Source organism: Lagopus leucura, unplaced genomic scaffold, assembly GCF_019238085.1.
Source record: "Lagopus leucura isolate 7727_CA_CO unplaced genomic scaffold, USGS_WTPT01 Super-Scaffold_100012, whole genome shotgun sequence".
NCBI classification, from domain to species: domain Eukaryota; kingdom Metazoa; phylum Chordata; class Aves; order Galliformes; family Phasianidae; genus Lagopus; species Lagopus leucura.
The window spans coordinates 14,153,929-14,167,094 of NW_024962267.1; the positions used below are offsets into that span (position 1 = coordinate 14,153,929).

Here is a 13,166-nt window from a genome sequence, read left to right on the forward strand (position 1 = left end):
AAACCACTGAACATACAATTAAGTTGCAGTACGTACTTAAATACTCACACAACAGGGTTTGCTTTCTAGCCGTACATTACAGTACACGTGCTGTGCACATCATCACTATTTCAACATATGAGGACAACTCATTAAACATCCTGAGTCAGAGAAAGCAACTGTTCACAAAAGCTTCCTGCTATCTTCTATTTCCCTTGCCTCAGGTCTTATTCAGTTCTGCTGCTTCCAGTGATTGCTGCATCAGTAACCTACTTCTCTCACCAATAGCCTTTTTTAGTTTGTTTCAGGTTGAAAAGGATTCCCAAATGCAAAACTGCTGGGAACACCACTGTACAATGAGGTATGGAGTACAAGTAGTGCCATGGATTCTGAGGATTTCACATAAGTTATGTTGGATTCCTAAACAATTCACGTAACTCCTCCCCACCCACAGCAAAAGCAAACTAGATGACCATGGAAAACAATAGCACAGTCTATCTATCTTCCCAGTCACCTCTAACAAGTATCTGAAAATTACTTACATGGAAGGCAAACTGCCCTGAGAAGTCATACATGCCACAGGAATGCATTAAGCTCAAGGTATTCCGGACTGCTTCAGGACTCAGCACTCTTTCACCAGTGATTGGGCAAAAGCCACCGTTAGCCAGAGTTGCCGCCATCACACTTGCTGACTCACAGGTTACTTCTATTGAGCAAAGCTTATGGAAAAGAAAGTCATATTATACAAACTGGTACCTCTAGCACAGTCAGCACAGCCCACTACATCTCCACAGAAATAAGATTTCATAAAATAACCTGCAGCATAACATTTGTTACAGATAACACTAGTGGCATGAAATAGCATCATCTGAATCTTACTACTGTCAAGATACAAAGATCCCAGCAACAGCTTTTGTTTTATACTAATATACTATAACAGCTCTTTTTTTAAACTAATCTTTGAGTTATTATTAATTGTGAGTTAGTGTTTCAGTTTGATTCCTTCCCCCAACCCCCCTTAGGTTGCCTTGAGAGGAACCAGCCTGGAAAATAACCTCAGTATTCTGTATTTGCTTAATTGGCAAAGCCATTAAGGAGCCATTTTTCAAATTGAGGTGCAGTGCTTTGTTGGTTGTTTTTTTGTTTTTTTGTTTTTTTAAGCCTTACAAGACCACCCACATCCACTAAAAGTACATTTCAAAGCTGCGCACACTAGCACATACAAGTCTTAATGCTAGCATTTCCTGCATAGCCTTAGTTTTACCTTTGTCTCATATATGCTTTATGATGTATCTAGAGATAATGACCACATGATAGTCTCACCCAGGATCCCTGCTTCAGTACAGACTATACATACTTTGGTGACACATCAGGAAATGTGATATGATGCCATCACCTGATGCTGCCTCATGTCTGCAGAAACCAAAAGATAAGCTGGTTTCAACCTGAAGCTGAAATGCTACTCTGAAAAATAAACAAACTAGTGCTTGTACTTTTGCCAAACAGTCATTACATGATACTTCATGAAGTTACCTAAGCCAAGTTTGCACGAGTAGTTACTACCTGGAATTCTTATTTTCCGGCTGCCAAACTCAATACATCCTAGTCCAACCAACTGGAGTTGCAAATCAAGAGAACGTCTGAGACGCATCTAAAATGGCAACTGGGTTTTAAACATACGAAGTATTACAGAACATCACCTACGTTGAAGAAAGTGCTTCAAGGTTCTCAGTTTAAGTGCCTACATTTTGTACCTTGGTTGAGCAAAATGAGAGTAATCCTTCCCCACTTTACAGAGGTAACGTGAAATTAAGTTCATTACTGGTTCCCAATTGAACAAGTAAGGAAGGAGGGAAAAAAAAAAATACCTTCTAAGTAGAATCTGAGAGCAGAAAAAGCAGCTTTGTGCAATGAAAACAAAACACTGACTTGCCACTTGGAGTGGCACTCGTGTACGTGCCTCCAGTTGTCTGAGTTTGGAGTAAAAAGGACATTTTAACAGGGATAAGAAACAATGGGAACCATGAAGGTGAGGACAACAAGGCCAAGCTGTAGCTACATCAGAAAACTTAGTTTTGGCCTTTCTTAACTTGTGAAAAGCTTAGTGCTCAGAAGCATACCAGCACTTGAGGCAGTGGGATAGGAAGCATTTTGCAAGGATGGTTAACCAGTAAATTGAAATAAGTTGTCTGCTTTGTTCTGTGATAACACAAGTTCAGAGCAGACTTTCAGTTTTCATCTAGTTTTCAACTTAAGAAGTCAACTGAGTTGAATTTACATACACACTGTAAAGCTCCATTCACTTTCAAGACTAGATGTGCAACCCCAAACAAAAAAAAAAGGCTCTGACAAAATTTCCACTTAAAAACACTAGTTTGCACAGGTAAGAGCAAGTATCATGAATTTAAATCAGACTTCCTGAGAACTAACTCTGGATTTTTTTTTTTAAAATATCCCAGACAGACTGGATCAGTAACACAACTTCAACTGCCTCTTGAGAACTGCATGCACAAGATCTGACTCAATTCTGAATTATGCATATTCTCATGTTAGGAAACACCTCCCACTTGCCAAGTTCTCATTTTGCGACAGTTGCAAACAGTTACTAAGGTGAGGCAAGCAGCATGGGGGAAGGAAGAAGGCATTTGAAAAGATACTTTGTCTTACATGCATCAAATTCAACAATAAAGGAGAAGATACTCAAGTCATTTCATTTATAACACTACGGCTGAGCTTACAGTATGGCATGCAGATACAATTTTAGTTATGCATGAGTTCAACATTCTCCACAGTATCATAAAGTATAGCAAATTCATTCAAGTAACACAACATTTCAAGCTTCTGAACTGCTAGTGCTTCATAGACTGCTACTAGTATGCATTAGCAATAAAGCAATAATAAACACTTACGTACATCACTTAAACAAAAGCAAATCTGGATATATCAAATGTATACAGTTCACTTCCAAACAGTTTAACAGACACTGGCAACTTTAATTACAAGACATTTAAAACCTCCCCCATCTATGACAGAATAAGTTTCTATCGCTTAGTACAGTAATTCCAACCCCATTCTGAGTCTCAATTTCAGAGTTAATTACCTGAAAATAAAAGTCCAGTATAGCAACCATATCTGTGCCTTCCGGAAAGCACTGAGGAAAGGGTAGGGAAAAAGAAGTCTTTAAGTACAATTAAGCAGCTTTAAGTTTTTCAACAACAAAATGCATCCAATCTTACAAAGTCATCTGTACAACACGGATTAAGCATTTAAGATGTGATAATTTATCCTGTAATACAGAAATGAGGTTACAGGTATTGTTAAAACGACATAAGTATTCACACCCTACATAAGGCTGGGCATTTTGAGTGACAGTATGAAATACATGTACAGTATTACAATAATTTACATGATCGTGAACACAAAATGAAACAAGTTTTAAAAGTTCATAGACTATGAAAAGCATTCTTCAAAATACAACAAACATAAGAGACCAACCTTTTTCTCTTTCAAGTAATAGCCAATTGCAAAGTTTCTATCTCCACTCTCTCTTTCAGACTGGAACCTTGAAACCAAGCAACAAGAAACCAGAAATGCATGATGTAACCCATTAAAACCACATGTAAAAAATACATTGCTTCTGAACACAAGCATTCTACTAACAGACCAGAAACTGCCCTAAAACTCATCCCAGTGCACTCTGTTCAAGTGTAGTTAGGGTCAAACTTCAACATCTGAACATACACATTACTGGTTACCTATACATACACAGTTTTACTTTAAGACAAACAAGTAGAAGATGATTCTTTTAAAAGCATTTCTAAAAAGGCAATAATAGACTGAGACCTCTGAGAATAAGCTGCAGCAAAAGCATCATTCACTGACAGCTGGGACCAAACCACACAAGGAATGAATGCCAGAAAGGTAAGATGTGCACTTGCAGCTCTCAGAGCCATGGCACCACAGCACTACCACAGAATAATTTCTCAAGGAGAAAATGATTGCTTCCATATCAGACCAGTCACAGCAACACAGAAACATGCACAACTTTATTTCTTGCTAATTTTAATCCCAAGCTATTTCCTGTAAATATTAAATGATGCCTTTCAACATAAATAACTAAACTTTGTCGTGCATTCAACATGCCAACTATCAGTTGAGGTATTAAGCATATAAAAAATACTTACGTAGCATTACTGAATCCAACATATTCATTACCAGCCATTTTATTCATGAATTGCATAACCTGTTAAAGACAGAGAGGAAGGGGAAAAAAAAAAGAGGCAAGCTAACATTTTCAGATGTAAGAATTACAACTGTTCAACACTCAACCCAGCCTTACGCTAAGCCTGTCTCTTGCATCGTACATTTGCAAACACAGCCCAAATCATTACATGTTTTATTCAGCCAAATACAGATCAAGGAGAGTTTGAAAGGACTTAAAATAGCAATGTTAACTGCAGGTAGAAATTTGAAGTGGCTACCACCCATTTCAGTCAGAATAAACAAAGTGTCATAATTCACTTACGTAGTCAAATTTTTCTGCATTATTTGCTCCTTGCTGCAAGAAAAGAAAAAATAATTTACAAAGAATGTTAACATGGGAAAGAAGTTAGTTCACTTAACATTAGGATATTTATTGCATAAAACTAAGGTACGAGGCTAATTAAGAATACGGTACTACAGTCATTTCATATACTAACAACAAACTAAGGTGTTAGATAAGTAAATCTTTAATTATCACTTAAACAAAAAATTATTTAAATAAAAAGCCATCTAAGAGTTATCCAACACCTGCACGTTGGAATGAATTTAAGCTGAAGGAGGTATGCTTTATTTTAAGTGTTCTCTACTCAACTTTACGTGTTTAACACAATAATAGTTAAAGCAAGAAATACAAAAATAACTGCAGGCAGGATAATTATAATGAAAACGTTAACTTTATATAGATTAGTAAATACAGGTAATCTTACATTATCAGCAGAGCTGAGCATAGCAAAATGCAGGCTACATAGGCTAAAATATTTTCCATTGCTAGTGCCCATACTACAGATTTAGACTGAAGACTTAGAATAAAGTGTTACCCTTACTGTGAAAATAACTGCATTTAATCAAATGTATCTGATTTAATAGCTGATTAACGTCCTACCTATTAAAAAATTAAACAGAAAAATAAAATTTCACATCATACTGCAGTACATCATCAAGTACATCATTTTGCTAGCAACGTAAAGAAAAGTCTAAAATGTATGAGGATGCTAGTGAACATTCATTCATAGGGTCAGGGGACGCTTCATTTGTTTTTTTGTGCTGGTTTTTTTCCGCCCCTTTGGGAAGGGGGCATGGGGATATAGGTGTGAAAGGTTGCACTTGGGCCTTTTTTCTCTTTTTGAGGAGTAAGCTCAATTTTAATAGCTGCCAGTAGAGGATGTATTACTTCTTTACTCTCTGACAAACAACTTGTAACAAATTCCTCCAGCTAGACATTGAAACAGGGCTGGGAGATTTAAGAACAGTGCATGGTCTGCTGGGGGACAGGAGGGGCTGAGCAGGAATCTTTTAAAGTAGCAGCTTTTTAGGAAGTTTAAAAAACAGTGGCATCACGTACACAAGTGGAAACAATACATCTGGGGAAGATGCTCTCATCTTCAATACTGAGATTATTTATATTTTATTTAGATAAAATACTCTGCTTAGGAAGCTATTTGAGATACTACTTGCACAGTGTTCAGTATGGGGATGGGGGAAAAGGGGAAAAAACTGAAACTAGATATGAACCAGTATTGTACTTAATGAAAATGCATAAAGCCAGCCTCATTTCCCACTCTGGCTATAGTTTAAGGTGCTGCAGGTAGTCTCTGCAGCCCATGCACCAGCTCAGCTACAAGATGTGCAGTCACACACGTACAGTCACTAGCTGAAAGTAACACCACACTGCTTTGTCAAAATTACACACCCATGGTTACCTTATGCTTAGCCTTACTCTTACAGTCAATCTCTTGCTAATTTGTAATAAAAAAAATATAAATGACATTTCATCAAAATGTTCCTGTTTAATACACCAGAACACAAGCCTTAAAAATTTAACTCCAAATCTGTTCAATGAAAAATAATTAAAAGAAGAAATTACCAACTTCATTGAACTGTTGCAGTTGTCAAAATATTCCATAGATCCTAATGCTGTAAAATATGTAACAACATTTAAACCACAAAAACCTTTTCAAACCTTTCAAATGCACAATGAACATCTTTTCTGGGAAAGTGGGTCAGCATTAGTTATGGGATGCTGCATTGATAATTGTATGGTTAGACATAATAAATCAAAACATTATCTTTTGTTAAAAAAAAGAAAGAGGGAGAAAGGGATCATGCTTTCTGCAAAAATAGAAATACATCATAATTCACTTTTTTTTTTTTCCCAGCTGAAAAAAGAATCCCTTGCCCTTCAACAAAAACCTGGCTTTTCCAGCAGCCTATACAGTTTGTGGGCAAAGACCCAATGCAAACTTCTTCTGCATTAACTCATCAAAAAGGTTCCTTTGTAGCGGTTGCATCTACTCCACGTTTTAGGAATAAAACCTTCTGCACACTACATCAAGATGATGCATTTTCAGTCCTTGATGCTCCACAAACGTCCATAGGTACCTTACATCAAATGAGAGCATTGTTACTGAAGTTACACCACTCGTGGCACCTAAGATATTTGCCTAAGTATCCATAGGACCAAGACCTCAGAACGAGTTTAACGTAACATAACCAAAACAGAAAACTTTGCTTCCTTACGCCTGATGACAATAAAACCAAGCTAGCAATTCCCTGCTTCAGCAGCTTACAGGTGCGTGCCTCCCTCCTTCCTGAAAGCTAAAGAGACACAAACACAAGGCATGTTCTGAGATGAAAATCTAAGTGCAGACTAAATCCTAGCAGCGTGCTGAGCAATGTTGCCATAGTCACTGAAACAAAGAAAGAAACCATCTGTTCTTGTGTAAATGCTTCTTATTTTTCTGAGGCTGGGAGCACTGAGACAAAACTTTTTCGCTGTTGTTGTTGTTCAGATGCAATTCACCTGCCTAGGACATAGAAGGAAACATTCCATGCACTAAATCCACAAACACTGCATTTACTGGAACATATGTTCATATACACACTGACTGTACACATGCTTGTGTGTATATACATATGAAAACAACATTTCTAAATGAATACAAAATGAAATAAAAAATGTTAAGATTGAAGCAGTTTGATAGACAGAAAAAATCCAACTTGGAAAAGACAGCTCAATACAATTCTGCAAACACTCAGAACTACAGCAAAGCTACAGCTGTCCATCATCAGGTTTTTTGTTTTGGGTTTGCCTTTTTGGACTGTCTTAAGGTTTCTAGTGATCTTCCCTGTGTTCAAACAAGGTACTTCATATTTCTACTGGAAAACTACAAAGCAATTGAGCACAACTGAGTAAGTTGCAAGCCTGCATGTACGTAGAAAAGTAGAGACACGGATACTTCCCAGAGTTTGCAACTAGAGAAATCTGGCAATATTTATTAGAAAAGTAGTTAATATTAGCCACTTCTCATTGATCAACATTAAACGCTTTGAAAATTAGACCACATAAGCTCTTACCATGCGTCTCTTGTTAAAACACTATTTTCATTTTGAATCCAAGCCAAGCTAATAAAGTGTCTGGATTATGAGACTTAAGGTAGAAGATGATTATCAAAAATACGTCAGGAATTTTTTTAAACCATCATAACTTACAACTATACTCTGTAGCAAACATCCAGGAAAAAGCTCCTAGCACTAGGTTAGAGAGCAAGAAAACAATTTTTCCATTTGTACATTTTAGGTAAGCTTAATATTTGTATTCCAGCTTTCCTTACTTACATGCTTTTTTGTTAACCTGAGCATGTTCTGTGAGAGCTGGTATCTTGGCTGCTTAGCGTACCATTTTCAGCTCTGAAATACTTGAGAGCACACTGTCACAGACAGCATCCAACCCACAAAGAACAAGACTACTACCATTTCAAATACATGTAAAAACATCCTGGCGTCCTTCAAGGATTAAATACTTTCATAGGTAACCACTGAGTGTTACATGCCCTTTCAAACACCACTCCAAAACGGGAAGCCACAGACTACTGCACATTCTATGTTAATTAACACATAATACATACGAGTTGTAATAAAAAGCAAGCACAAAATGGCATGTATGTATGCTCTACACAAAATTAGTTATTACAAGAAAGTGAAAAATTCAGGAAGAGAGGAACCTTCCCCAAATCGAAGCCAAGTATCTTGGAGTGAAGATCACAACGTCAACACAGGTTTTAAAGCTGTCTGGAGTTATTTTTACACATCAGTCTATCACGAAGGGCAAACAACAGGTAGAAGACAGCAGGTAAAGCTAAATTTGTACTACATATTTTAAATAAAGCCAGTAAGAAATGTGCCTTTCTTCTCCTCTCCTCAAGAATTGTATAGGCTTTTTAAGGACAACAAACAGACCTGGGAACAGCTAGGCAGGTTTTCACAATGCTGATAGACACAGATACTTGTAAGTCTACCAGCATATTTATAATGCTCTGAAGTATACGGGATTCACTACACTTTATTCTATTATTTATGTTCTCTTTAGGGTCATGAAAACATGAGCATTTTCACCCTCACCTACGCCAAACTTTGTGAAAGGACTATGAGTACTGCTGTGCACCCTACGCTGGGCTTACACCGCAAGGCTTTGTAACAGAGGGGCCCCAGGGATGGATTCTGAGCAGAGCCCAAGAGCTGCCTCGTGTCAGATCAGAGCCAGGGACCTCGGCCAGGCAGAGCCAAGTCAGCGAGGAACACCGGTCAAGCCTCTGCCAGAGCAGATGTAAGGAAGGGAAAAACTGCTGTGCAGCAGCAGACAGGGGAAAGAGGCGAGACACGAGAGATGCAGCCCTGCAGGCACCGAGGTCAGCGGGGAAGGAGGGCAGGAGGTGCTCCAGGCATGCAGCAGCAGCTTCTTGCAACCCAAGAGACCCACAGAGGAGCAGGCTGTCCCTTTGCAGCCCACAGGCACCGCGCAGAGCTGATCTCTGCCCAGGGAGAGCCCCTGCAGGAGCAGCCCTAGGCTGGAGCCCAAAACATCGGTCACCTAGAAAAGCTTTCACCTACAGACAGGACCCTGACACATAATGACAAAAACGACTTCAGACCAATCCCTGGTTCCTCTGACAACTCCTTCCACAAGCATCCACAGCCCCTGCACACCTCACCTACGGGCACCCCTAAGCAACTGCTCCAGGCAGCCATGCTTCTGACACAACCGTGGATCTCTCCGCAGCTGGCACGCTCTGAGAATCAAGTGTAACATTTCAGAACAACAAGAGAAGAAAGCATTTCCATCCACCTATGGTAGGGACAAAGACTGTGATTTACACAAAGCTGGGTGCTTCAGGAGCACCACACCTATACTAGATTTGGCCAGCAGCTGAATCCTCACTTCAACTATTTCCTTGGAGACCTGGAATTTTATTCTACCACCATTTTTCCACATTAGATGGTATAACTGCCACTCCTGGTTTTTTCAATGCTATTATTTCAGAATTGTTCTAACTACATAACCTCAGCTAGTAATAAAGACAAACGGCCATACAATTACAAACAAGCACAAAGGCCCTCAGGGCTTTTTATGATCTTCATTATAAAAGACTACAGTATGTCCTTTTGCTAAAAGATTTCCATTCCAAATACACGCTTTAAATTGCTGAAACAGCCTGTATTTGCAATGCAAATATCGTTAGGGCAGAGCCACAAGTTAAGGCAATAAAACCTGAACACATTCCAAGCATGTCAGGAGAATCATGTAAGCTGGTAAGAGGAGGTCATACAGTAAGGCAAACAAATGCACAGCTTGGCATGTCTGTATGTTTTTGTTATTATTTACTATTACAGGTATCGAGTACCAGCATGACCGCTTTGGTCTGTGCTCTGTTCCAAAGTGTGCAGTCAGAGCTGGACTTGTGACCCCAAGAACTGTTTCTTCCCCCCATAAAACATTAACACAGTACATACTCTGACAAAAAAATAAAAGGTATATAGCTGTGAGCTTCATGTCTTATCCACAAGTGATTTGAGTCAGATTTTAAGGGCAGTAATGGACACAACCAATCACACATGCTAATCTCTGCTGGCTGAGTCCTGCACCACGTAATGGATGCATAATTTCATAAATCAGAAAAAGGTAATTTAGCACATCTCTCTCAAAGGAGGTAAAAGCATTCTTAATGCTGAAATACAGCACCAATCTCTCCTGAACTATCAACATGCTATCACTACCTCAACCTGTCACATGTGACACATTCGGTCCTGTTTAACAGCCTTCTCAATACCTTGGACTCCACGAGCCATACACAGCCACCAACATATTTAAGTAGCACCTGAAATCAAACAACACGAATGCAGGGAAACTGAGGGCAGAACAAAGGTTAATGAAGCCACCTTGCCCAGAAAAATCTAAATTAGATTAAGTCAAATACAAACTGGGGTTACTTAAGTCACTGAACAGTTTAGGAAGAATGTTGCTAAGAAAGAGGTTGTAAAGAAGTTATTTCACAAGAAAACATAGCCTGTATTTAAGTTCTTGACCCTCTAACTTCTTCCAGAGTACCATGTTTAGTTTGGTTAGTTAGTCAGATGATAAATGGTATCTTTGTGAAAACAGTACATGAAAATCTACATTTTAATCACAGCGAAAACAAATAATGAAGTGATAATTGTGATATGTGTCCATTAGACGTGCAGTTACCACATGCAAAAACATCAGTGCAGTGCAATACTCTTAGTAAGAACATTACAGAAAAGAACAACAAAAAAAAATCCACCCTGCAAAACAACCCCCCAACCTTTCAACAAATACCACAATTACATGCAATAAACAAATCCACTTTGTCTATTTAAAAATAAACCATTTATCAAGAACTATGTGCCCTCTGCAAGAGGCACATGCCTGTGTTTTGCCTTATGACCAACAGGGCATGTTCTAGGTAGGTCTAACATCTTGACATTTGACAAGTGTGTTAAGTCATTTTAAAATTCACTGTTATTCAAGTGAATTTCAATGCTCAGTCAACCTTTAAAAATATTAAACGTGAATAAATTTACCTGTCATATTTAAGGCCATTTTCTTTCACCTACAGCTATTAAAGATAAATGTCTTTAAGCAGGAGTTCTTACACCTTCTTTAAATATAAAATAACAAAAAAAAAAAATCATGATCTAAGAAATTGTAAAATCAACAATTTGGAAACAGGAGGTAAGAAACACACTGTAGCTAACAAAGAATGAAACATAAGGAAGACAAAGGCTTTTTTAGACCTCAGAAGTAACAGCATTAAGTTTTCTACTTCAAATCTCCAGGGCACTGACATGATCCTCAGCCCTCTAAGCGGGTATCCTGAGTTCTAAAGAACCAAGAACCAGTTTTTTTTGTATCAGTGCCTACCAAAAAAAAAAAAAAAAGGCAGAAAAAGTATCTGGCAAACATTAGCATTACATGAAATCATGTCATTTACAATAGATACAGCTATTCTAGTGCAAAAAATATAATACTGCTTTTCCAAAGTTGCAAGATTATGGACTGAAATCATTATTCAGCTGACAGTTTACTCTGCAAATACAGGCGGCTGTTCCCAAGCACATTTAAGAAAGTACATTAAGCATCCCAAAAGAAACTACATACCATAAGTTAAATCTAGTTCTATTACACAGTATGTTAATAGTAGATACATTTCATATTAAAATTAATGTAACTGCATCACTCTAGAATCCCCAGGATCTTCCTTTCCTTCTGCACAGCAGGAAATACTCTAAGTTTACGATGCACAAGCATTAGTCATTTGCAAACATATCCGAGTACTACAGAGTATGTTCATGGGGACATGCCGGTAACATCTGAAGTGTTATACAGTTAAAGTAGTAAACAAAACTTAAAACTCTACCATTAAAGTCTTCCATCTGCACTGTAACTACTTTTAAAAACTGTTTGAAGCTGCCTTTGCTTGGAAGTGTTTTATTTCCAAAACATGCCAGCTTGTCTACCTGCTAACAAGCACACTGCCATCAAATACTGCGCACAAACAATGAAAACATGCAAGGATACTTTCCTACACTCTATTAAAATTCTCTGAGAGAAACTATAAATGATTTTTTTACCTTGATTAAAGACGTGACCACAATTGCTCCAGCGTTCACCATAGGGTTATGAGGCTTGTCTGTGAAATAAAGTTTTCAATTACATATATAACTGAAGACACATCTGTCAAACAAAGCCAGTCAAAGGTTGAAGTGAAAAATGATCAATAAAAGATTTGGAACTACAACAATGGAATACAAACTTCAACTAGAAACACTGTAATCTCAATTTTTTCTTTCTTTCTTTTTTTTTTTTTTTTTTTTTTGAGCTAAGTATTTTACAGCTTATAACAAACTGCCCAATGCTACTTAACAATCCAGTAAACACATCGGTTTGGCAAGGTTCCTTGCCTTTAAAATACTCAACCTCCTCCAGTGATCCAATATTTGATCAATGTAGCATCAACAAAAAGAACCAACACCCCTAAGGGACTTACAAACTTTCTTCAAGTCTCAGTGATTTTAAAAGCTCAAGAGATAATTTAACAAAATAAAACACCTCTCCAATTCTTCCATTTCCTCACTTCTGCACATAAACACAGCATCCTGAGTCTTCAGAAACCAGAGGTTTCTATGGCCTTCTTCTGAAATACAGCTAATTCTTTCCCCATCCTCACTGAGATTTAACGTTCCAGAATTGACTTACACCTGCCACGGCTTAAGATCCTTATTATAACCCAACTTCTCCATATTACCAATACTTTGGCATCCCCATTGGAAGAACCACCATCAAAAATTTAAGTAAAAAAAACTTTCCTGATTAGCTGCCTACTTTTCAAGTAGTCTACAGGAGTTCTCATTCATCATCATCTATCTCCTAGCTCTCATTCTTTTTTTTCTTCTAAACATTTTGGCTTTTAAAACAGGATGTTGCTTTTTGAGAGTTACACTGTCTAAAAAACAATACTGTGACAGTTTTGAATTCTTCCTTTTTTCTGTTGCTACTTTAACTCCAAACTTGTGGGAGGAAAAAAAGGAACATTTAAAAACATCAACTGTTTGCTCTTTTAATATGTAAT

At 37.8% G+C, this 13,166-nt stretch overlaps 1 protein-coding gene across 1 annotated transcript in view; it reads right to left on the reverse strand.

Moving 5' to 3' along the window:
* The window catches only part of GLS (glutaminase), a 52,012-nt gene that overhangs the window by 20,353 nt on the left and 18,493 nt on the right, over positions 1 to 13,166 (reverse strand). Inside the window, exons 8-13 of the mRNA XM_042874401.1 lie at positions 12,169 to 12,227; positions 4,505 to 4,537; positions 4,164 to 4,222; positions 3,475 to 3,541; positions 3,080 to 3,130; positions 522 to 698 (exon numbers count right to left, since the gene is read on the reverse strand). Coding sequence (XP_042730335.1) covers positions 522 to 698; positions 3,080 to 3,130; positions 3,475 to 3,541; positions 4,164 to 4,222; positions 4,505 to 4,537; positions 12,169 to 12,227 — 446 coding nt within the window. The remainder of the gene's footprint in view (positions 1 to 521; positions 699 to 3,079; positions 3,131 to 3,474; positions 3,542 to 4,163; positions 4,223 to 4,504; positions 4,538 to 12,168; positions 12,228 to 13,166) is intronic.